The sequence below is a fragment of the Mauremys mutica genome, chromosome 9 (genome assembly GCF_020497125.1).
Source record: "Mauremys mutica isolate MM-2020 ecotype Southern chromosome 9, ASM2049712v1, whole genome shotgun sequence".
Taxonomy (NCBI): Eukaryota; Metazoa; Chordata; order Testudines; family Geoemydidae; genus Mauremys; species Mauremys mutica.
Genome location: NC_059080.1, coordinates 54,395,854 through 54,420,039, shown reverse-complemented (window position 1 = coordinate 54,420,039; position 24,186 = coordinate 54,395,854). Strand labels below are relative to the sequence as shown.

General features: G+C 49.4%; 1 protein-coding gene across 4 annotated transcripts in view; it reads right to left on the bottom strand.

Moving 5' to 3' along the window:
* ETV5 (ETS variant transcription factor 5) overlaps positions 1–24,186 on the bottom strand; it is a 44,816-nt gene that overhangs the window by 17,595 nt on the left and 3,035 nt on the right. The window contains exons 1-7 of one of the 4 annotated variants that reach the window (XM_045030802.1): positions 20,795–20,939; positions 18,415–18,563; positions 18,185–18,272; positions 18,017–18,064; positions 17,870–17,920; positions 3,463–3,592; positions 2,242–2,529 (exon numbers count right to left, since the gene is read on the bottom strand). In XM_045030802.1, coding sequence (XP_044886737.1) covers positions 2,242–2,529; positions 3,463–3,592; positions 17,870–17,920; positions 18,017–18,064; positions 18,185–18,272; positions 18,415–18,459 — 650 coding nt within the window. In that variant the 5' untranslated portion in view covers positions 18,460–18,563; positions 20,795–20,939. Of the gene's footprint in view, positions 1–2,241; positions 2,530–3,462; positions 3,593–17,869; positions 17,921–18,016; positions 18,065–18,184; positions 18,273–18,414; positions 18,564–18,755; positions 18,849–20,794; positions 20,940–24,186 lie in introns of those variants that run through there. The other 3 variants (XM_045030806.1, XM_045030805.1, XM_045030804.1) reach the window with 3 other exon arrangements.

The following is a 24,186-nucleotide window of genomic DNA, read 5'->3' as shown; positions in this document are numbered from 1 at the left end:
CATAGCTCTCTGTGGTGACTTTGATAGAATAAGATGGATACACAGCTTGGCAAGAGTCAAGCAGAGTAACAGTTCTACCTTTCAGCCTGAGGCTGAATTTTATCAAAGTGGGCTGTCATGGTGCTCTCCAGCAATGGACTGAGTAGAAACAATGTGGAGCAGCGTCAGACACACAGCAACGGGAAGGTTTACAAGCACTTGGGAAGCTATGGTTAAAATACACAGTACAATCCCAACAAACTGCAGAAGTGCGATAAAAGCAACACAATAATCCGAGGTCAAGGAAGCGCGACTGTCAAGTGATTTCCAGACAGGAGGGAATGACTACATCGACAGATGAGCAAGCAAGTGGTACTGTAGAGGAGGGCTTCGCATTGTGGTCTGCGTTGCTGGAAAGTTGGGGTAAAGTGGAAACAAACATGTTGGGAATGTTGCCTTGTTTTGCAGAACACACAAATACTCCTAGCATGTCACCCCCAAAGCTCAGAGGACTTGAACCAGGGTGGAGGATGTTCAGCCCAGAGTTTTGGCAAGGCCGTGTGAACAGGGCAGCAGGGTGCTGGCTCCACTAGAGGATGTTCTCAGGGAGGAAGAAAGCAGCTGAGATTCTTGCAGGAAGTGACAAACGTTGCAACAAGCCCGTTTAAAAAAAAAAAAAATCCAGGCTCTGCAGTTTTCATATGTGCATTAAACTTCAAACAGGAACAGAGAAACAGTGCAATTCACCAAAAAAAGCAAAACTCATCTACTTGGCTCTATGAAGGGAGAAGTCACGTGGCAAAAGCAGAAGGTAATTATCTGGCTTGACTCAGGCAGATTAATCCTCAGCTTGAGTCAGTACTATATTAGTGTATGGGCAGCACACTAAAAATGTTCTAAAGGAACTAGTGAATTCTGAAGAAAGCAATACAATGCGAGGTTTGGAGAACAATTTCTCCTTGGTCTTAAGAGAATGGGACATGTTCAGTCTAGGGAAGAGATGGGCAGGGGGTCAAGATACCCAAAGTGTATCTACAGATACGTGAAAGGCATGTTCTAAAAATGAGACTCAATTACTGCCATCAGTAAGTGACAACAGAAGCAATGTGGGAATGGATAGCAAACAGAACCTATCGCCTCTATAAAATCAGTTCAAATCCCACCCAGGGTCTTTGTGATCCAAAGAACTAGCTGCTCCATTTCCTAAATCAAATTAGTTTAGCAGTCCCAGTCCAAGTGCTGTTTGACTAGCTTCTACAACAAAACCCACTACTGGTACTGATCGGCACATTTACTGCAGTATCAATCTGATGAGCAAAACGGGCAGACACACCAAACTAACAGCTCATCCCTAGAGGAAGTCATTTCCTCCCCCCACCCCCCAAAGCCATAAGAGTTTGAGAGAAATTTCCAGGGGTGGGTGGGTCAGTACCATCATGGCTAATGCTGTCTCTTCTGGGAAGAGCCCAGACAGTCTCCAAGGCTGCTGACCTGCGTCTTTTCAAAAGAAAAGAGCTCAGAGAAAAATCCGCAGAGATCCAAGTAATTGGTGTAAACTACAGCAAAGGAAGTTTCCAATATTAACATTGATCATTTAGGCAATGGAGCAAACTGCCAGAAGAGCCTTCTAGGCATGGATCCAAGACATAGCCCCGAGACAGGATTCTCTAGTGCTCTGTGAAGGCAAAGGAAGGCTTTCCAGAAGCGAGCTGTTGTATTGGAGTCAGAGGTAACCCTGTTTTCCCTTTGGGAGGACAAGGCAGCCCCCAGGCTCACTCTCTGTTAAGAGAGGGAAAAGGGGAGAAAGTTGCCTAATGTTTGACACTGAAATAGGCGATGTACCTTGACACGTGTGCTGTTACAAGCCAGCCACCCCAGCTTACAATAATCCTGTGGTTTCAGGACTGGAGAAGGAATGTTAGCAACTACGCCACAGGTACCGCAGCGCCCCATAGAAAACTGTATTTCCTCTCCCCAACACATGGTGTGAAACCAAGAGACGACCCATCCCTGCCAATGGTGATGGTGGTAGGGTGGGGGTGAGGGGTGGGGAGAAGCATGAGGGCAACAGGCTTCAGTGTTACTGAGCATGCTCTGTCCACGTGAGCATACTCAGTACAAGCCAAGCGGGTGGAGGGAGGGAGGGAGAGGCATGTGACCCCGCATGTCGCCTCCGGTCAAACGAGGAAAGAGTTCAGAACACAAGACACCTGGCTTCTTGCTGTGCATGCACCATGTGATAAAGCAAACCTGGCTCATTACCTGTGTTCTGCTGGATACTGGTTTTCAGGCATCATCTTTGGCATGTGCATGGGCTGATGAGGTGGCTGGGGCACAGCGAACGTTTGCTGCCTTGGCTCCTGGAGAGCATGCGGGGCAGATGCTGGGGGAGTCCCCCGCGGCGGGCCTGCTGGGGCAACATGGGCAGCAGCCTGCACTGATGCAGCGGGTGGAGGGTGAGGAAGCGAGGAACTCTGCTGGGCAGGGGACACGGGGGTGGCAGGTGGGGTTAATGGCTTGAACCCAACAGGGGGCTTCCTGTCATAGGCACTGTGAACAGAAGATGGAGAGGACCACAATGTAGTGAGTACAGCTTTCACGCTGCTTCACCCACTGCTCAGAACCACTCAGACTTGTTTGCATTCCTGGTTGTCAGGCAGTGACAGCGCTAACACAGCCCGATCTACTAGCAGCCCCAAGGGAATCTTTGTACTTCACAAGAGTGACAGACAGGCTGCGTCAGAGAGGCCTGCTTTAACACTTGCCACACGTTTTCCTCAAAGATAATTTTAGCTTCCACTCATTAAAAGTAAGAGAATAACTTGTCATATTTTCCCCCACCCCCCTTCAGGCCTGTTTTCAGTGTATTTTGCAGGAGTTAGCAGTGACCTGTTTGATGGACCAACCTCTGCTAATTGATACTAGTAGTTAACATGCAGCTGAGCATCACCTAGTGCTCCCTAGCAGTTAGATGGCACTAAGCGTTAGAGAGTCGTGTAGATTTCATTTCCAGGGAAATGAGCATCCTGAAGGAGCCTGCACGCACAGCGCTGTCCAGGATTCCTGCAGCCCTTTGGATGTCTAAACAACTGCCTTGGTGCACGTTAACATACGAGAGCCCTAAAGAAACCTCTCTCAGAATCCAATCCTGCCCATTTGTGTATATAGGGTTGTTTTTACGACTTAAATCTGCAATTGCGAACGGTGCTCATGGAAACACAAGGAAGTCTGATGCTCTGTGCAGCCTGGCACTGCCCTCACTTCCATGAGCTCAGGAATTTAATCAGTAAGAAGCTAGCTCTCAAAGTGAATGCGCTTTCAAATCTCCCCTCCAACTAAGCCTAGAGGGGGTTTCATTAGCAACACAGAGGTGACAACATCTGTCTCAGATGGATTCTCCAGCTGTCTGGTTTCCATGCCTCCCAGTCCCCATGCCACCCCCCACCTTCTGCGGCCCTGGGGACGAATCTCAGTTCTACCTACCAATAGTTGTAGAGGCACTTGTCTCCATAGTTAGCACAGAGAGCCTGGTCACGGCTACAAGACGACAGCTCGGAGGAAGGGCTGTGGAGTTCCCGCTTGATCTTTGTTGGAGGTGGGGCGTGAAGTACCACTAAAATCAGAGGAGGGAAGAAGTGATTAACATGCATCACAGCTTCTCAGTCTCCATACTTGGGACTATTGCTGCAATCCGCTGGCATGCGGGAGAAGGAAATGGATGGATACTTACAACGCTTAACTGCACGCACTAATTAGTACGCAACACAATCCTTTTTAAGAGCAGAATCTCTCTAATTTTACTCCCCTTTATGCTTAAAATCTGAAATTTCAGCCAAAAGTTTTGGGACAGTAACGTATGATCCCCACGTACCGTTCAGGAGATGGTGCTTACATTCACACACCGCCTTTATCACAGAGGATCCTTCGCAAGCGACCTGCTTATTGCACCACTGGAACTCAGCCTCCCCCGGACTACAGGGCAGCCATCCAAGCAGAAACTGTGCACAGCATGTTGCCCAGTAGCAGAGGGAGGGAGTTTTGGCGAGGCACCGGGAAAGGCCCATACTTTAAAGGAGCAGGCCTTGGTATCTTAGTGGTTTCAGATAGCAGACAGGCCTCTTGGCTGTAATCTGTTCTATCAAGGACATCAAAATCCACACCCGCTTCCTATTGCCCAAGCACATCCTCGAAAGCCAGGAGCTTCCTGACGCACAGCCTGGCACAGGCGGGCCGAGAATCAATGCTGTTTCTCGCACAGAAAGCGACCCTCGCCACCATCATTGCAATCCAAACGCTACTCAGGCCTGGTCTACACTACGCGTTTAAACCGGTTTTAGGAGCATTAAACCGATTTAACGCCACACCCGTCCACACTAAGAGGCCCTTTATATCGGTATAAAGGGCTCTTTAAACCGGTTTCTGTACTCCTCCCTAACGAGAGGAGTAGCGCTAATATCGGTATTATCATATTGGATTAGGGTTAGTGTGGCCACAGATCGACGGTATTGGCTTCCGGGAGGTATCCCACAGTGCACCACTGACCGCTCTGGACAGCAATCTGAACTCTGATGCAGTGGCCAGGTAGACAGGAAAAACCCCGCGAACTTTTGAATATTTCCTGTTTGCCCAGCGTGGAGCTCCGATCAGCACGTGTGGCGATGCAGTTAAAAATCAAAATAAAGAAAGAGCTCCCGCATGGACCATGCGGACGTGATCGCTGTAAGGGCAGGCAAATCTGTTCTATCAGCGCTCCGTTACAGAAGACGAATTAAAAAACATTTTTAAAAAATCTCCAGACAGATGCCATAGCAGGGACTCAGCGCACTGCTGCGTGACAAGCATAACGGAAAGCCAAGGAATCAAATGGATGCTCATGGACTGGAGGACTCAAGCTATCCCACAGTTCCTGCAGTCTCTCTGAAAAGCATTTGCATTCTTGGCTGAGCTCCAAATGCTTCTAGGGTCAAACACAGTGTCCGCGGTGGGTCAGGGCATAGCTCGGCAATTTACGCACCCCCCCACCCACCCCCAGAAGTGAAAGGGAAAACAATCCTCTCTCGACTCTTTTACATGTCACCCTATCTTTACTGAATGCTGCAGATAGACGCGATGCTGCAGCACTGAACACCAACATCCTTGCTCCCCCCCGCCATGGGTGGCTGATGGTGCAAAACGACTGGTACCCGTCCTCATCAGCAGCCTATTGGCACATGGGGCAGTGCAAAAGGGCTGGTAACCATGCTGACTAGCATCCGTCAGGTCGATCAAGGGCACCTGGCCCTAATTTTTCCTTGTAGATGGTACAGTATGGCTGATAACCATCGTCATCATAGCAACAGGGGGCTGAGCTCTGTCAGCCCCCACCCTTCATGTGTAAAAAAAAGATTCAATTGCCCCTGGACTAGCAGAGGGATGCTGGGCTCCTCTCCTCCACACTCCTTACTGTCCTGTCTGGACTATCATAGCAGCTGGAGGCTGTCTCACTAACAAGTCAGTGTGTCTTATTCCTGCATTCTTTATTACTTCATCACACAAGTGGGGGGACAATGCTACGGTAGCCCAGGAAGGCTGGGGGAAGAACGGAATCAACAGGTGGGGTTGTTGCAGGAGCATCTCCTGTGAATAGCATACAGCTCATAATTTCTGCAGGATCTGACACAGAGCAGCTGTGCTCTCTGATACAGTGGTTCTCTAGTACACTTGCCCATATTCTAGGCAGGACTGATTCTATTTTTAGATACCAAAAAGGAGGGATTGACTCAGGGAGTCATTCCCAATTTTGGCTTTTGCGCCCCTGGCTAAGAGCAGCCAGGGGCACTTATGACAGCAGCAAATGGTGCAAAACGACTGGTAGCCATGATCATCTTTTTACCAATTTATGGATTGGTAGATGGTGCAGTATGGCTGGTAACCATCTCTGCTGTCATGCAAAAGCGAAAGCATGCTGCTGTGTAGCGCTGCTGAATCGCCTCTGTCAGCGGCATCTAGTACACATACGGTGACAGTCACAAAAGGCAAAACAGGCTTCATGATTGCCATGCTATGGCATCTGCCAGGGCAATCCAGGGAAAAAAGGCGCGAAATGCTTGTCTGCCGTTGCTTTCCCAGAGGAAGGAGTGACTGACGACATTTACCCAGAACCACCCGCGACAATGATTTTTGCCCCATCAAGCACTGGGATCTCAACCCGGAAATTCCAAGGGGTGGGGGAGGCTGCGGGAACTATGGGATAGCTACGGAATAGCTACCCACAGTGCAACGCTCCAGAAGTTGATGCTAGCCTCGGACCATGGACGCACACCACCGATTTAATGTGTTTAGTGTGGCCGTGCGCACTCGATTTTATACAATCTGTTTTACAAAACCGGTTTATGCAAATTTGGAATAGTCCCGTAGTGTAGATGTACCCTTAGTAACTGCAAGCAGATCTGCCTTCCACTGCCTCGGAACACAGGGCCCAGGACCCCCAAGAAGGGACATGCAAGCTAACATGGGGGACAAGCCTCCAGCCTGTTCTCAGCAGGAGGCAGCACAGCTGTGCCTTTCAGAGGTGGACTCTGAGAGTCTGTTGGCTGGCCCCTGTCACCTGTGGAAGGGGATGTAGGAATACAGGCTGCATCCATCTCCCACAAAGGGAAAACCATTTGTCAGAGTGATTGGGGACTTGTGCTGCTTCAGTTACAGACAGGGGTTTGGGAAAGAGAGCAGAGGGGACTTTAATAGGATGCTGGCCCTTTAAGGAAAGCTTCAGGCCCAGCGCAACCTGGTTCTGATTTCCACTAGAAAGTGGGTTGGATAGCAAGGGATTCAGGGAAAGGCAGGACCCTGTGAGGTATGCAAGCTTCTTGCTCAGTCTGAAGAAGCCAGCTGCAAAGCAAGAACTGGTTGTGCATCATGAGTGGGGAGGAGGGGGTTACCCACTGAGCAAGGGACCGGAGTACCTCAGTGCAGATGCCGGAGCCCCAATCCATGCAATTCACCCAGCACAAGCGAGTGCATGGTGGCACCACACCCCAAGGAGCAAGAGAGCAATGCAGAAGCAAGACCTGAGCTCCCCCACCAGCCATGGCCAGAGGAGACTGACCTGGAACAGTATTTACTCCCCATATAGGGTGGCATATGGCATCTAGCAGGGAGCCAGTCTCTCCCCCTGTCCTGGTATCACTGATGTCTAGGAGTGATCACAGTTCTTTAATATGAGACCAGCAGAATTCCCGCAGCTCTGAGAAACAACAGCAACAATTCTACAAGCTGGTCTCTTCAGCGGCTACCCACGACCACCAAGCCACAGGAAACAGCTACACTTTTCCCGCTCTGCAGGGAGCTAGAGCGCCACTGAAACGGTCACCGACGGAACAAGAGCTTGGGCCTGACCCCACCAGCAGGACTATCTGCTCCAGTAATGGGCCCTGATTGTCTTCGCTGGACTGCCACCGGCCCTAGAGACAAACCAGGCTGGGGATCAGGCTGTAAAAATCCAACAGATTCCCCTGCGGGTAGTGGGAAGACTGGACGAGGCTCTCTGGCCTGTGTCATGCAGGAGCTCAGACTAGGTTATAAGAGTCCTTCTGGCCTTCACAGCTATGAGAAGCCGGTTGAGATTTTCCCTGTGTCCTTTAAATGGAAGTGAGCCATTCACTGAGTGAAACGTCAGCCAGTCAAACTTAGCCCCTGCACAGAAAACAGAGACTAAGGCCAGGTCTACACTAAACAGTTATGTTGACTCAGCTATGTCAGCAGGAGTGTGAAAAATCCACACACCCCCAGCTACTTAATTAAGCCTATTAACCCTCCACCCCCCTCGGTGCAGACAGTGCTAGGTTGACAGAAAAATTCTCTCTTGGGGCAGTGGTTTAACTATAGCCACTGTGGCTGTAGGGAGTGGCTACAATGAAGCACTACAACTGTGCCACTATTGCAATTTAAGTCTAGACAGCCACCTTCCACCATCGGCTGGTATTGGGCATAGCTCTGGGAAGAAGGGAAAAGAAACACAAGGATTCTGGCCCAGCAAGTGTGCGGAGGGAGGTGGTCGTTCAGCCTCTGGGGGAGTCTGCTGACTGCATGAAGAGAACTGCCACACAGCTCCCAGCTGGGGTACGGGTAGAACATCACATGCTGCTCTTCTGAGTTGGCGACTGGACTGCGCTTGCCTGCCACGCTGTCCTTTTCAAGTAGGGAAGGGAGTTAAAAACAGAGCAACCCTTCCCCAGGCTCCATTTAACACAAATGGTGTTTGCTGGCTCTTTCCATGAGCGAGAAGGCAGCAGAGGGGGATGAGCAGCAGACATGATGGCAGCCCGCCAGAGGCTCAGATATGCGATAACCACATCAGAAATAGTCTGGTGGTGCTTAGCATAATGCATGTTCCCATCGTGCAAAGCAAGGGCATTAGTGATCACTGGGGCAGTGGAGGAGCACAAAGAAGGAAAGGCGGTGCAGAGCCTGCCCTCTGAGGGTATGTCTCCACTGCACACTAAGCTCAAGCCTCACTTCTGTCCACACACAAATCAGTCTGATGCGGATCAGCAAGCACTCAGGGGCCAGGTCCTAAGGCCCTGCTGGGGGGTGGGTCAGAGCTCGAGGGCTGCTGGGACTCAGGTCCAAGCCCTGTCATTTTGCAGGGTGGACACACGTCAAGCCGCAGATCCTAGTCAGAAGATCTGAGTAGTGCAGTATGGACACTTAGCACGGCTGAGACTCCCAGGTCCACCAGCTATAAACCCAGGTTTGCAATGCAGCGTGAATGCCAACAACTGGCTTGGAAACACCTAGAACATACGCCTGGGTCCCACAGACCCAGGCTAAGCATGCAGCATAGACAGACCCTGAAAGGGCAGAACTGTGGTGACTGTGCTGATGGGGAACGGGCCTGAGAGCTCATTGTAAGAGTGCGTTTAAAGAGGGCCTGTTGACATATTTACAATACACCTCAGAGGCTACATGAAACATCTGTTTAGTTCTAGAGGACAACGCTTCCGAGGCACGGCAGGGAGCCAGTGCACAGACTGAGTGCAGTGCAGCTCGTAACTGCATGAATACAGCAGAAACCTGCTAAGCTGCAAGTGAACAAGACCCATTGAAGGACAGAATATTTCCAGATTAGCAGAATAAAAACTACAGAAGTAATGCCTCGGCGCACACCTGGTTCATTTGTCCAGCCAGCTGTTTATCTGGCCGTTGTAAAGCTGAATGTACTGTTATAGCTTGTCAGACACCGTAATCCAAGCCCCATTCTTAGAGCACTCTGGACTGAGAAGTGGGGAGCTGCCACTGTTGTGGGGGTGATTCCCAGTGCATAACACAGCTAAGGTTCACTCTACAGGGTCTCACCTGTATGTTTGTGCATGGTGTCAGGGCAGTCAAGAAATGACTATGAAGAGTTGCTTGCAGTAAAGTGACTGTGAAGCCATTTAGACAGATCTGCTCTATAAAGAGCAACTTCACTGTGAATCCCCCGCTAGCTGGTTCCCAACCACTAGGCTTTACAGTCCAGACAGGAATTGAGTATTTGTTGCCAGGCCCTAATTCGGATTCCAAATTTCATCTGGAGCCCTCAAAGCAACACAGTAAGATGCCATCCTACTCCTGAGAGAGAACAGGAAGACTCACCCCTGAACTGAAGTCAGGAATATGGACACTTTTTTACTAGGCAGCTTTGCCTGGAGTACAACCCCCAATTAAACACTTCCTCCCAAGAGCCAGCCGCAAACCAAGCTGGAGAGCCCAGCTTCTTGAGCAGATTTTACAGTCAGGAAGCTTTTCCTCCATGAGTGAACGGCTCACATGCACATCCCCAGAAGCCTTCCACAAGGGAAGCACACAAGCAAACCCACCAGCAGACTGGCCCCTTCTGCGATCGTGGACGAATACTTAGGGAGGTCTATTTCACTAGGAGGGTGGTGAAGCTCTGGAACGGGTTACCTAGGGAGGTGGTGGAATCTCCATCATTAGAGGTTTTTAAGGCCCAGCTTGACAAAGCCCTGGCTGGGCTGATTTAGTTGGGGTTGGTCCTGCTTTGAGCAGGGGGTTGGACTAGATGACCTCCTGAGGTCTCTTCCAACTCTAATCTTCTGTGATTCTATGATCTGAAACCTGGTTTATTCTCAGTAGTTATATTTTCTGCTAGATATTTTAGAGATGTTGCCTCTATAGTAGGAGACAGAGGAAACATAATTAGCAGGCTAGCGTCTTCTCTGCAGGTCAAGATGCTCCTCATTCTGTTCCAGCTCTGGTAGCCAGAGAAGCGGCACAAAAAGTTGGGGCTAATCCAGTTACTTTTAAAGGATTTTTCCTCCCCACTGTACTTTGAAGCTGAAGTTTGTCAGCTGCTGTATATACTCTGTTTTGGTTGGGGTATGGTCTGTCGCGGGGGAGGGGCGCATCTCATTCAGTAACTCAGCTTTGATCTCCTTACTTCAAAAGCTAAGAGCTGGAATGCAGTATCCCCTTTCTCCCTACTGAAATAACACCAGCTCTGAGTTAGACAGCTAGAATTGCAGTGAGATGTCAGCGTGCACCTAAACAATCTCCGCCTTCTTCATGGAGCTATTGCCACTGGCCAAAAGAAAGCGACCTGCAAAAGTTCCTGCTCTCCGAGACTTAATGGCTCCTGCAAAAGAGGACCCCAAGGATCCTGCTGGTGGGGGACACAGGCCAGCCCTGTCCACTCCCCTGAAGCAGCAAAGCTGTCCCCGGCACCCCATACAAAGCTGTTCCTGGCTGGCTTAGCGCTGGGGCAGCTGGAAGACGTTGGGCTGGGTATTGAGTTCTGGGGTGTGGAATGGAGCAGTTTGGATGGTTGGGGAAGAGAGGCAGCACACGGAGGGTTAAATGCATGAGAACTTAAGCAGTGTTCATTACTGTATGAAGCCAATAATTACAGCCTTGTGTTAATTACTGCTCCTTTGGGAGAAGGCCCTGTGGGTCAAGTTCCTGGAGGCACACACAACTCAGCACTGGCAGTAACACTGCCTCTGCCTGCACAAGCATGAGACAAATTCAAATGCCCCATCCTACTGGCCATCTGAACTTGCAGGTGGCTTTATGGAAATACTAAGAGTGAAGTTAGTCAGATTAAAGTGGAATAAAAAAATTCCACGCCCCTGATTAGTTCAAAGGACAGTGTCCCTTTAAAACCTAAACCAGATCACTCCCAGTTGAGGCTGCCTCTGACATACTCAAAGTCTGTTCACTATATATAATTTTTAAAACCAACTTATAAATGCTTAACCTAATTAACTGCTAAAAGCAGCCACTCTAGGCAAGGGAGGACATCAGAGTTCTTTACCCAGTAGTGACTGAACAATACAGCCCGGCTTAATCAGAAGTGGAGTATTAGCTGTACAGTTTGAATACATCCCCCATACACTCAGAGAGACCAGTCCTGAACTAAGTGCTTCCAGCCTTCCCGGCTAGTTAGCTGCTCCTCAAATGCCCACAGGGCTAACGTCCCCAGCATGAAACCCCCCGCCCCATTGCTCAGCTGGTACTAAGGGACAAGGAAAAATCCTGAGAGAGGCTTCATAGCTGTCACTCCCCAGTTCTCTCTCCAACCAGGAATGGAAAGGAGCTAAGCTGCCTCCAGGCTCAGCTAATTAAGTTGGTCATCACTAGATTTAAAAAAAATTGCCTGAGATCAGAGGGCGCCGCAGAATCCTTTACAGCGTGTAGACCTGGCCTTCCATTGGCCGGTCCTTCTCCTTCAGGAGACATGCAGAGACGGGCACTCACAACTGTGCCATTCGCTGGGGCAGGGAAGAGTAATTACTCTCTTGATCAAACCTTGCTTTAGTGAAGGCAGAGGCATTTGGCAATGCATGGTAGAATTACTCCCCCCCCCCCGCCCCCTCATTAAGCGGCAGCCATGCTTCCCAAGTACTTTCAGGCTGCCCTTCGGCATGTCTAGTGTTAATTCCCTCCCTTGGAGAGAAAGACTCACACCCATTAAGCCTGGCCTTGCTGAGCAGCAGGGAAAGCAAAAGGAAACATATTTTGGAGGTGCTCCAGCTGTCAATCACAGGCATGTTTCTCTCCAACAGCCTCTGTGTTGTTTGAGCGGGTTGTTTTTCCGCCAGCAGCACAATGGGGCCTGGTTATTCATTGAAAAAGTCTGCAAGTGGGCACCGCCCTCCATTCACAACCAATTTGGAACGCTCCATTCATCAGAGACCAAAAAACAATCCCTCCCGCTCAGCGCAACCATTCAAGAAAAGGGAAACGACACTTAAGATCATAACAGAGACCAGCTGTCCACACAGAGAAGCCTGCGCTGTGCGCAACATTTACATAAGGAATTCAAACACTGCAGGAATGGCCTGCACCGCGCTGGGGAACTTGGCTTCTTGCAGCGTTCGCTCCAAACCAGCACGATTGTGCAACTCAGCTTGTGGCGAGGGCCGGAAACAGCTTTCGGCCAAAGGAGGAGGCAAGAAGTTAAACTTGGGCTCCTTTGTTCAAAACAGAACTGCTGGGTGCTAAAGTCTGGGTGAGATTTCCCTCACTGACTTGGGCAGTGGACCACTCTGGGACCCCGCCGCCGTCCCTCCCTATTTCCCCTATTCACTGGGAGGAAAGATCTGCCCAGCCACTCCGCAGCAGCCCTGCTTTGCTTCTGGGAGCTGCAATCAACTTGGAGAACTGCTGATCCTCACAAGGGACTGAGCATGCTCATGGCCAGCAGAGCATAGATGCATTTCCGAGGTTCCAGGGAATGGGGAGAGGAGCATGAACTGCAGAGGTCCCTCCGTGTACCAGAGGTGGAAAAAATAATCTTTAGCAGCTACTTTTGGGGGATTAAAGCTCATGGCAGGGGAGCGCTTGTTCTGATTGCCTCTCCTAGGCTGCACTAGAGCTGGGCCCAGGACACCCCCCACGGCTAGCCTTGGAATGAGGCATGTTTCTGCCGGCCAGTTCATTTCAAACCCTCCTGTGCTTCTCTCCCCCTACACGCCGGGAGCACACAGCAGCGGGCGGGGCCCCAGTAAGAGACCCATCAGTGAGCTAACAACAAAAGTGATCATAATCCATTACTGGCACCAGCACCGCTTCCCCGGGCGCTGCCTAGGAAAAGTTTGCTGTGCCAGAGCATAACTGGAGCAGTGATGTCTCAAAGGCCATGTGTGAGGGAGCACACACGCGCAAACAGGCTTCCAACCTCTCAATTCTACTGCTCTCCACTATAATTAGAAGCTGAAAAAAGCAAGTGACTGGTTTAACTATAGAGAAGGTTAGAGAACGCATCTCCCCATACCATTATGAGATGCAACCCTCAAGTGACGAACCCCTGGGGCTAGATCTTAGGGACCTCTTCTGGTCTTAAAATAAAGCCTATAAAATATTCAGGGCAAGAATCCCAACCCAACCCCTATAGCTGATCCCATCTTGTCTCTTTGAGGAGTCCAAGTGGAGGGGTGGGGGGGGGGCAGCGGGAGGAGAATGACACTTTTCAAGCTCTAATGGAAGCCTTCAACATAGCTCAGTTTCACGTCAACCTAGAGCTTTCATTTTCTCCATTTTACTGACTCTCCAGAGGGGGTGAGAAAGAAGGAACAGGCCTTCCCCTGTACAAACAAAACAGACCACAGCCATTCACAAATAAGTTCGAGGACACCTGCTGATTCAAATTCTTCTATTCTCCTTCATAGCAGTAACACATGCCTAACCCCTTTCAACCATGCACTGACTTTGAAGGGATGCTGTTGACCCCAGTATCTGCCCAGATCTAGATTCTGTAGGAACAAGCTCTGAGAAGGCCAATAAACAAGTGAACCTTCTTTGTCATTTTTGCAACCAATATATTAAAGCAGTGACCGCCGTATAATAGGACTGGCTGACCACTGAGTTCAAGACTTGGGCATTTCTGGAGCATCCAGCAGCATGGTGCTTGTGTGTTTTGTTCGCACATTTCGCCACTCTGTGCCTGTTCAACCTTTTATTTAAGCCTCAGGGTGCTGCCATTCAGGGACATGCCTATGGGGGTCACACAGCAAAGCTATTGCACAGCATGCAACAGAACACCAGCCTCCTGGCTTTCTTGGTTTTAACCACAAAACCATCTCTCCTCTGAAACGAAAGCAATGTGACTTTATTTGCTTTAATGACTTAAGGTGTTACTGGGGCCCGAGGGAAAAGCTTGCTTACAACAAACTCTGATGCTTAAAAGAACACCATAAATGTAACAGCCTGTTAGACAGCATGGCGCTGATCCTGCAGCAACAGATCCCTGTGGAGCATGAATGAAGGTAACAATCGATGCTGGGAACTGCCATTAGAGAGCTCACAGCAGGAATAGTGCCTTAAAATATTTGCCTGCCTCAGACTAACCACCTGTCGAATGGGTATGAGTGGCCAGAGGTCACAGAGGGTCCCATCTCTCTCGCCTTTGTTCCAGCCATGCACTGGAACCCCTAGCTGTGTGCACATCCACCCCCAGCCACTTCTGGGAGATGAATGTTACAGCTACAACTGGGAAAGGGTCTCAGTTCAGGAATTCAGCCTTTGATGCTGGAGACTGAGAGGAACTTTAGGTCCATGGCTCCCTTATCCTGCGGAGAGCAGGGGATCATTTCTCCTCTACATTATAATAGGATACAACTAGGCTTGGCAGAAATCCATTTTTTATATATTTATTTATTTCAACAGAGAATATCAATGTTCATTTTAAAACATTTTTTCAATGTATTGTTTAAATTATCAAAGTTATGCAAATTATGGGTTTTAAGCATTTTTTTTTTAATGTTTGCAGCTGTGGGAAGTTATGGTGGAGGTCGGACTAATTATTTAATGACAGGAGACACAGATTCAAACAGTTAAAGTTTCATAACCATTAAAACACAAAACTGTTCACATCACATGTCAAAATATACAAAGTCAATACCCTTAAAGAACTCTAGGGTTCTCAGGTAGCAGTTTTCTTACTTTGCCGCTTGGTAAATGTTGATCATCATCAATTGTCGGATTTGTCTGCTTGAGTGTTTGGTGAAAAAAAAAAAAAAATCGAGGTGTACCAACATTTGCCAATTAAAAAATGAAATCCTTCCAAGCCTAGATACAACACATGATAAAGTGACCCTGTCACCCAGAAGATTATAAAACTCCAGTTTGCTCTTAAGTATGACCTTATGGAAATCTTCAGAGGAACAGGTTTGATGAGACGATCTCAGTTACTGTGAAATTAACAGCAAAAACTGGTAGCGGCTTTTCCTCCTGAAGCCTTCGCTGCATTGTCAAACTTTTGGCAAGGTGCGACTGATGAGACTGACTTTACCCAGTCCTGAGAATGCCAGGCAGAATGTTTGCCAAGGAACTATGTACAGGAAGGGTCACTATGGGCACACTTTGTCCTCCAGAGAGGCATTTGTGAGACTGGAAAAGACACCCAGCATTCTTGTGGTGCGTCTTGTCAGCGCCACCGACAGTGGTTTGTGAGTATTATGTCACGTTATTGCAGAACAGCAGGATGAAACAAAACCCACAAAGCACAGTCAAATCCCCAAAGGACAGCAAAATCCCTCAAAATTAAGGCCCCCACCCAATCTCAACAATAGCAAATAAGGACAAATGTGTCATTTGTGTTGACAGTGTCCCTTTAAATAGTGCAGCAGCTGGGTTCAATGCCAAGACCGCACGTGCAATAGGAAACATGGACTATGGTGTTCTTGCAGCAGTGTGTCCACAGGCGTCACTAGGCACTGAAATCCAAGTGCTCTTTATGCTCCCCTTAGTACTTCTTGACCATTCAGTTTATCAAAAGGAAAGTTACTGGAGTGCAAGACTGCCATCCCGCCCAGAGGTGCATTCCAGGCCTCACCATGACCTTTACGTAATATTTGTGTCCCTCTTTACAAGCCAGTGAGGGCGTTACAAACAAACACAAAACTATCAAGGTTTTAGCCCCAAACCAGCCTTTTGTTGAAAGTGCAAGTCTGTTCAGATACTCCTCATTTTCAACCAGCTCCCTTAGGGGAGAGTTCAGTTTTCTCCCTCCCATCTAGCAAGTGTGGGAGAGAGCGAAGGAAGCCAACAAGCCAGCACTGGCTGCTACCAGCCTTGCTGGCAGTGTGCTAGCGCACCCCCAACTCACTGCTTCCTCTGCAGGTTGTGTGCCCCCCTCCTTATTTTCTCCTCCCCATCAGGCCATAGAAAACCTGGCAGAACCCCAACACGGGCTCAGGTCCTGCCGCTGCCCAGGGTGCTGCTTGCAGGACTCTTCTTAAGGAGGTGGGAGGCAAGCACATGGTTTCTCCAAACCTCTCACTTCAATTCAAGTTTAGGCACCAATGCAGCAAGCTGCTCTGAGCAGGCACAGGGTTTCCTTGGGTCAGGACAGATTATGGCACATAGCGTACGCCCCCCCCAGCCTTCCACCACTTCTTCCTCCTCTACCCTTTGCATCAGGTGCTCTAGGTTTCAAGGGCAGGAGGATGAACTGCCTTAGCCTAAGAAAAAAAAATATTCAAATTCTTTTAGTGCTGCTACGCCATAAAACCAAGATGTCGATTTGGAGTTACCTGGACAGCCTCATTTCAACACAAACTCCTCTTTACTCAGCTTGTTTCAGTTAAGTTATCTTCTGCAGCGGCACAACACATTTTAGCCACCCAAGCCACAAACAAGCCTCTTCGACCCAAAAGCTTATGTCTCTCGGCTCACTCCGAAAACCCCAGCAACCAGGAGTGGTCATTTTGGCAACTCCTCAGGTTACACAGGAATAAGACTGCCGAGAGGCATTTGAAAGAACCTTTGCCAAAAGAGTCACCCTCCCACACACACACTGCAGTTTATACTGCTCCAGGCAAGAACTGGAAGGGCTGGGCTTAGAATGTCAACACAGACCTGTGTCTCTGACTCCAGGCCTGCCTTTTATCTCCAGGCAGAGAGAGAGAGAGAAAGTAAAAAATGTTGGTTGTCTGGAGCAGTTTCATGGCAAGCATCCCATTCGCTTAGAAGTAATCAAAGAGCAATAATTAACATGCATTTACTGTAGCATAAGATACTCTGCTGCATGCTGTGACAAAGTTTCAGCAAAGAATCTGTTCCACTGCAGGCTAAATTTGATTTCCTCTACATTCTGCAGCAGTATGACTTAGTACAAAGGCCTATTAATAAAGACCAAGCTGGTATTTATGTTTGCAGTTAACAATCCAAGAACATCCTGCTTTTATTTAGCCTCTAATGCCAGTATGGTCAGTCTAAAATACACACAGGGAGAACATACAGACACAAGCAGCTTGCTGCATATAAAGGGGGGGAAAAATAGGAACTCTAACTGGCTCAGGTGTTTTCTATCATCACTGTGACTAAGGAACAATTCTCTTTCTGATGCAATTCACAAGGGACTGTATTTTCATCAATCTTCTCTTAAACATGCCTGCTTGCCAGTGACTAATGCTCCCTGATGCTGCTCAGCACAGCTTGAGTTTCACCAGTCAGCTTTGCCCTTGACAGCCTCACTAGGCTACAACTAGAAAAGCTTCAAGGCCATCACAGAGAGATGTTGGCTATCCAAGTAGCACTGCACCTGTGTGCCTATCAAATGGATTTTAAAAGCTATTGTATTATGGACAATCAATCAGTAGGTGTTCAAAAGAATCCCAGAGATTCAAGTTCACAAATGCTAAAATATCTTTATACAGCTATTTAGTCAAGATGGAATACTTGGAAATATAGGCTAACCTCATCTTGAGGAACCAAAACAATGCAAGTCTGCATGCTACCTTCTTCTTAACCCTAATGAGTTACATGAGTTAGTGCAGAAAACAGCTATATTTACATTGTTGTAATACGGGAACAACTCAAAGCAGCATCGAATTTTGCATAACATTTATCACATCAGAGAATCAAAGCACTTCACAGCAAAAAACATACAATAAGCTATGGAGTTACTTACAGTTATCAGACTGAAAATCTGGGACAAACTGTTCATCATCAGGAACTTGGGCTGAAAAAAAAGGAGGGGGGGTTGTAAAATAGTTTAGTCCAAATACATGTGCATTAGAAAATGTGATAGGGAAAAGGGGCAGAGATGAAGACTTGCCTTCAGCTAACCAAGCCTCCTGAAGCTGGCTGAGATCCTGGAACAGTTCTGGAACAGAAGAAAAGAATTGTGTAGAACAGTTACAAAAAAGGGTTAACTTTTATGGAGAAAAGAGGTAGTAGTGACAACTTAAACTGAATCTTAATGAAGAGGGGAAAACTTAACTACCTTCGGAATCATGCGCCAGGTCAGTGTCCAAAAACTTCCTTTTTCTGTCAGTCACTGGCCGGCCTCGACATTCCTCTGTGCAAGACTGCTGAAAGAGAGACCACATATTGCCATGAAGGACACAGCAAGCTTACCAGAGACAACAAACGCTAGACAAAGGAAGATAAATCTTACAGTAAGGGAGATGAAGAACAAAAAGTGCTTGGGAGGCAGAGACAAATAAGACTTACCCCTGGGACCATGAATGGGACTTGCTGATCATAAAAGCCATCCATTGTGCTTCCAATATCTTTAGTATCCCCTTAAATGTTTTCAGCATTGAAACCAATTCCAGAGAAAGAGGGTTTTCTTCAAAGTACCTACTATGGCAGATTGAACACTAAGGAACAAAAAAAAGATGCAAAGCATCAAGATCTGCCTTTAAGCCTGAACAGACTTCCCCTTCTCTAATGGCATGGAAAGAACACTGCCTGCAAGCTTTAAAGATTAACTGCTAGGCTCAATTAACACACACCAAACACACGATGTTTAAAGACTAATCCATTTACTCTCTGATATTTTCTCCCCTTACCAATTAACTTGCTATGATTGATCATCTTCATTCACAAGTTTCTCCTCTATAACCTAACTTCTTGCTTCAACAGAGAGGTCATAACCTTTAGTTCGTGATGTCACAGAGTCACTATGGAAACTGCTGTGACATCACTATTGATTGATTACAACTGCTTAAAAGCAAGCATATGGGCAAAGGCGTGGATTACAAGGGAGAGATCATATTGCCCAGAGTACAAATATTTTCTCTCTACATGGCTAAAAGATAGCTATAAATAGCAACAAGTCCATGGAAAGTAAGTCCCAGTTTACTTAACAAATATGAAAGAGCTAATCTACCAAAAGACAACAGAAAATAAAGTTTAACTTTTCTGGGTACTGCCAGAGAAAGAGAGAGAACACTTTTCTAGGGGCCATTTTAAAATAATGAAAATCATTGTTTTAAGAAAAGCATTTGGCTTCCTAGCCCCTCATATGTTTGAGAAGTTAAACACCCAGTAACAAAAAGCAAACATTTTCTATATGTTTAGTTGACACTGAAGTCTACATGAAGCGGAAAATCATGACTCCCCGTGCTGTTGATGCAACTCTTGCCATTCCAGAAGCCAGACTGCTGTAAATTAATCAAAGAGCAACTTTCACTTCACTGCTTTTTTAAAACATTGAGTAGTTTTGGTGTGAAATGCAGTACAGGATTGTTGTGCTGCTACAATTGCAGTAATTTTTTTTAAAAGCATCCAATGGCATATAAGCCTTCTACTTCTTCTCGCCATAAACAGAAATAAGGAATTTAGTATTTAAATATTTAGCATTAAGAGGAAAAATGCACACCACAAGTTTCATAACTCCTAGGAGGGGAGGGACCTTTCCAGCTTCCATATCCAAGCAGTATTGTGTGTTACAGACTAAAGCCTGCTCTTAAAATGTCAGAGTCCTGCTCCAACACTCAGCAGTGCAGGAAAGAATGCAAAGGAGATGCCTCGAGTCCAGAAATCCTTCCCAAGTAGTGGTTGGGTCCAGTTTTTCAATAACAGCACCATTTTTAGAGGTCTCTAGACCTCATGTATTTAACTGGGCCTGTAGTTAAGCCATTTCCTCGCCTGTTCCTTTCCCTGTGCCCCCAGGAAAGCTTTAACAATCAAACAATAAAATTAGCATCCCCTCCCCCACAACACAAATCTGGCTTTAGCTTTATGAATGGAAGAGGGAGCAGCAGCAGGTAGAGTGTAACTGGATCCCCAGCGCAGGGCCCCATTCACAAAACAAGGCACACACTTCCCAGCTTTCCCCATTCATGAAACTCCTTCAGATGCGCCCCCCGCCCCCACAGCCCCGGGAGAGACAGCCCCCACCCCCGCGGTTTGAGGGGAAACTTAATGCTTCATTCACAAATCGCCCACATTCGTAGAACTCCGAGCAGCCGCGGCCAAGCTTAGCCATTCCGTCCGGCAGCCCCGAGCTAGAGCAGGCTGCCGCGCGCCCCTATACTCCAGCCCCATCCACCTGCTCCCGCCCCCCCACATCTTATGCACCTCAAAGCCTGCCCACCCCCCGCACCCAATGAACCTCACATCCACCAAATGCACGGCGAGACTAACCCCGCCTGCGCATCCTCCTGTACCCCAAACATGCATACCCCTGGCACCCCCAAACTCATGTCTCGCACGCTAGGTACCCCCAGCTCCAACCGCCTGCACCCCCACACCTCCAAGCCCCGCGCGCCCCCGCCTGCACTTCCCACCCCCTGGTCCCCCAAGCCCCTCACCTGCACGGGCACCCCATCCCTGTACCCCATTCCCGCGCCCCCCCAAGCCCCGCGCGCCCCCCGCTTACACTCCTCCAAGCCCCTCGCGCTCCCCGCCTGCACCCCCAAACCCCTCTCGCTCTCCCAAGCCCCGGCGCACCCTCCTGCCCCCCTATTTCCGTGCTCCCCTCCCCGCCTGCACCCCCATACCCGCGCGCCCACCACTTCTTGCGCCAGCCCGAGCCCCGTGCGCTCCCCGGCCGCGCAGCCCCCTCCCCTAGGAAGGCTGCGGCCTCACCCCGACCCGTGCTCACCGAGTCCCGTAGCCCCTCGCAGCCGCCACGGAGTCGCTAGGAGCCAGAGTCTTTGCGCTGCCAGAGCCCGAGCGGCCTCCCGAGCCCGTCCGCCCTCCCCGTCCTCATTGGCCCACAGTCCCTCCAGGAGTCGTCAATCACTGCTTGTTTACCCTTTCCGCCGCCCAATGGCACGAGTCCCTGCGGCGCCTCCCGTTCTGATTGGTCCCAGTGCTCCAGAGGCGCTTTCTGCGCCCACCTCCTCCCAGCGCTAATATACATAATTTATTCTCCGGGGAGTGCCAGCCAATCGGCACAGCCTAATTTGCATAATAATTGCAAGGACGTTTTTCATTCATAAAAAAACGCGTCCTGAGGGGGAGGCCGAGAAAGGGAAGGATTTAAAGAGACAGCGCCTCGTCGAGCAGCCAAGCTTCCACCGCGAGCGCGGCACCCCGTGCCAGGCTGGCGTGCCCAGGGCAGGGGGCACTCGCCCTTGCCTAGCCTCTGCGGCACCCCGGGGTGTTATGGGGGCTGGGCAGGTCACAGGTGCAACCTGGCAGCCAATGGGCTTCGGAGCCAGTGCCAGTTAGAGTATCGTTAGGCCTCAGAGCAGGGCCGCCCAGAGGATTCAGGGGGCCTGGGGCAAAGCAATTTCAGGGGCCCCTTCCATAAAAAAAAAGGCAATACTATATTCTCGTGGGGGCCCCTGCGGGGCCCGGAGCAAATTGCCCCACTTGCTCCGCACCCACGGGCGGCCCTGGGAAAAATAAACCTTCTGCATCTTGGCACAAACCCAGTTTTGAGAAAACTTCTTTACAAGGTATCACTGGTTCTCAGCATCAGCTAGTGCTAAAAGGCACTAAAGCTCATTAAAAGAGTTGGACAAATATTTTCCGTCAAAACTTTTTCTGGATCAAAAACTAGGGGGTTTTAAAAAGCAGAAAAAAATCATGGACAATGTCTGCTTTCCTTCAAAATTTGTTTTTTTAATTGAAAACCTGAAATTAGTCTGCCAAAACCTGAATATGGTTTGGGGTTTCAGAAGTGTGTAGCCAAATATTTGCTGCTTGCTGTGTTTGATTGTTTAAAGAAACAATAAAAAATTCAGCTTAAAAAAATCCAAAACTTTTGAACCACTTCCGTTTGTGACCAAACGCCTGAGCCCATCCAGTCAGAGATTTTTTCAGGTTTCTGATACTCTGCTGGCTTCCTTGACTCATATCTGTCTCCATAACTTTGGGTTCATTTAGGTTAGAACATAAGAACAGCCATACTGGGTCAAACCAAAGGTCCATCCAGCCCAGTATCCTGTCTACCGACAGTGGCCAATGCCAAGTGCCCCCGAGGGAGTGAACCTAACAGGTAATGATCAAATGATCTCTCTCCTGCCATCCATCTCCACCTTCTGACAAACAGAGGCTAGGGACACCATTCCTTACCCATCCTGGCTAATAGCCATTAATGGACTTAACCTCCATGCATTTATCTGTTTCCTAGAGACTGGCTCCACGGGGTCCCTCACAAACTGGAGATTGTTACTATGGGTTTGTCTTTAGTATAGCTTATGTACATACTCCACAAACTGAGCATTGGAGCTTGTTCCAGAATCTGGGATGAGCCTATGTTGTGAAAACTGAAATGCTCAAAATAGCACATGCATGTGAATGGACACAGGGTGCTAAAATTAAATTAACCCAGGGGTTCTCAAACTGGGGGTCGGGACCCCTCAGGGGTCACGAGGTTATTACTGGAGGTGACGAGCTCTCAGCCTCCACCTCAAACCCCGCTTTGCCTCCAGCATTTATAATAGTGTTAAATATATAAAAAAGTGTTTTTAATTTATAAGGGGGGGTTGCACTCAGAGGTTTGCTATGTGAAAGGGATCACCAGTATAAAAGTTTGAGAACCACTGAATTAACCCCTCTGAAGCCTCAGGGAATGCAGGAGCGGGGGGTCTCCCTTGGTAGGGTGGGGAAGGAGGTAGGTGGTGTAGGATATTGCTCTTCTCATGTGATCCCTCCCCCAGTGGCTAATTTTAAATGAAGCTACCCTCCCCTGACATGAATCTCCTTATGGCACTGAAATTAAATGTAGACTATAATTTGGCATGTGAGAAGTGAAAGGGATGGTAGCCCTAATGGAAAAGCTAACAGCTTGGCTCTTCTGCAAGCCTCAAACTGCTGAATGAGCTTTAGGGTAGGGAAGGCCGTGCCTCCCAAACAGCCTGGCCCTACCCCCTATCCAGCCCCACCCACTTCCTGCCCCCCTGACTGCCCACCCCCCCTCAGAATCCCCGACCCATCCTGCTCCTTGTCCCCTCACCGACCCCCAGAGACCCCACCCCCAACCACCACCCTGGGACCCCACCCCTGCTCCCTGTCCCCTGACTGCCCTGACGCCTATCCACCCTCCCCTCCCCCCGCTGAGTCCTGACAGAGCCCTGGAATGCCCACAATCCAACCCCCCTGTGCCCTGACTGCCCCCTCCAACCTCTGCCCCCTCCCTGTCCCTGGGACTTCCTGCCCCTTAGCTAACCCCCCCGGCCCCGGCTCCCCCCTCACCCAGAGTCTCAGCGCATCCTGGAGCTTCGCTTGACAGCGGCATCGTGGCTCCGGCGGGGCCTGAGCCCTGCCCCGCTCAGAGCTGCATGGTAAGGGGGCGGGGCTGGGTGCTCCAGGCCGAGCGGAGGGAACTCAGGCCCCGCTGGAGCTCGCAGCCCCGCCCCCTTACCACGCGGCTCTGAGCAGTAGGGGCTCAGGCCCCGCCGGAGCCACTGCAGCTGTCGAGCGAAGCTCCTGGATGCGCTGAGGCTCCGGGAGAGGGGCAGAGGTGGGGTCGGGTTGGGCCGGGGAGGGAGCCTCAGCCATTCTCGTGGGGGCACTTGCGGAGCCCGGGGCCCGGGGCAAATTGCCCCACTTGCCCCCCCTCTGGGCGGCCCTGCCTCAGAGTGAATGCCCCAGTGCGCATCGCCCGGGGGCTTTTCCCTCTCTGCAGGCTACAGGCACTACATGGCTCCCCGGAAGGTGCCCCTCAACCCATCAGGACCAGCAGCTACCAAGTGCCCTGTCCAAATGCTACAGCGACTGAGGGGACTGGTACAGAGTGCCAGCCTGCTGCTTCACTGGGTCTCCCCTTATAACAGCTCACAAGCGTGTTGGTTGGTGCCATCACATTGATTGGTCATGATTAAGGTTAAGATTCTGTCACGGGTATTTTTAGTAAAAGTCAGGGACAGGTCCCAGGCAATAAACAAAAATTCACAGAAGCCTGCGACCTGTCCCTCACTTTTACTAAAAATACCCTGTGTGGGGAGGGAAGCAGAGCTCTGACCAGGCTTGCAGCTGCTTCAGCCCCGCCCCCACCACTACTCCTGCTTCAGGGGGGCTGACCCAACCCCAGCCGCTGCTCCA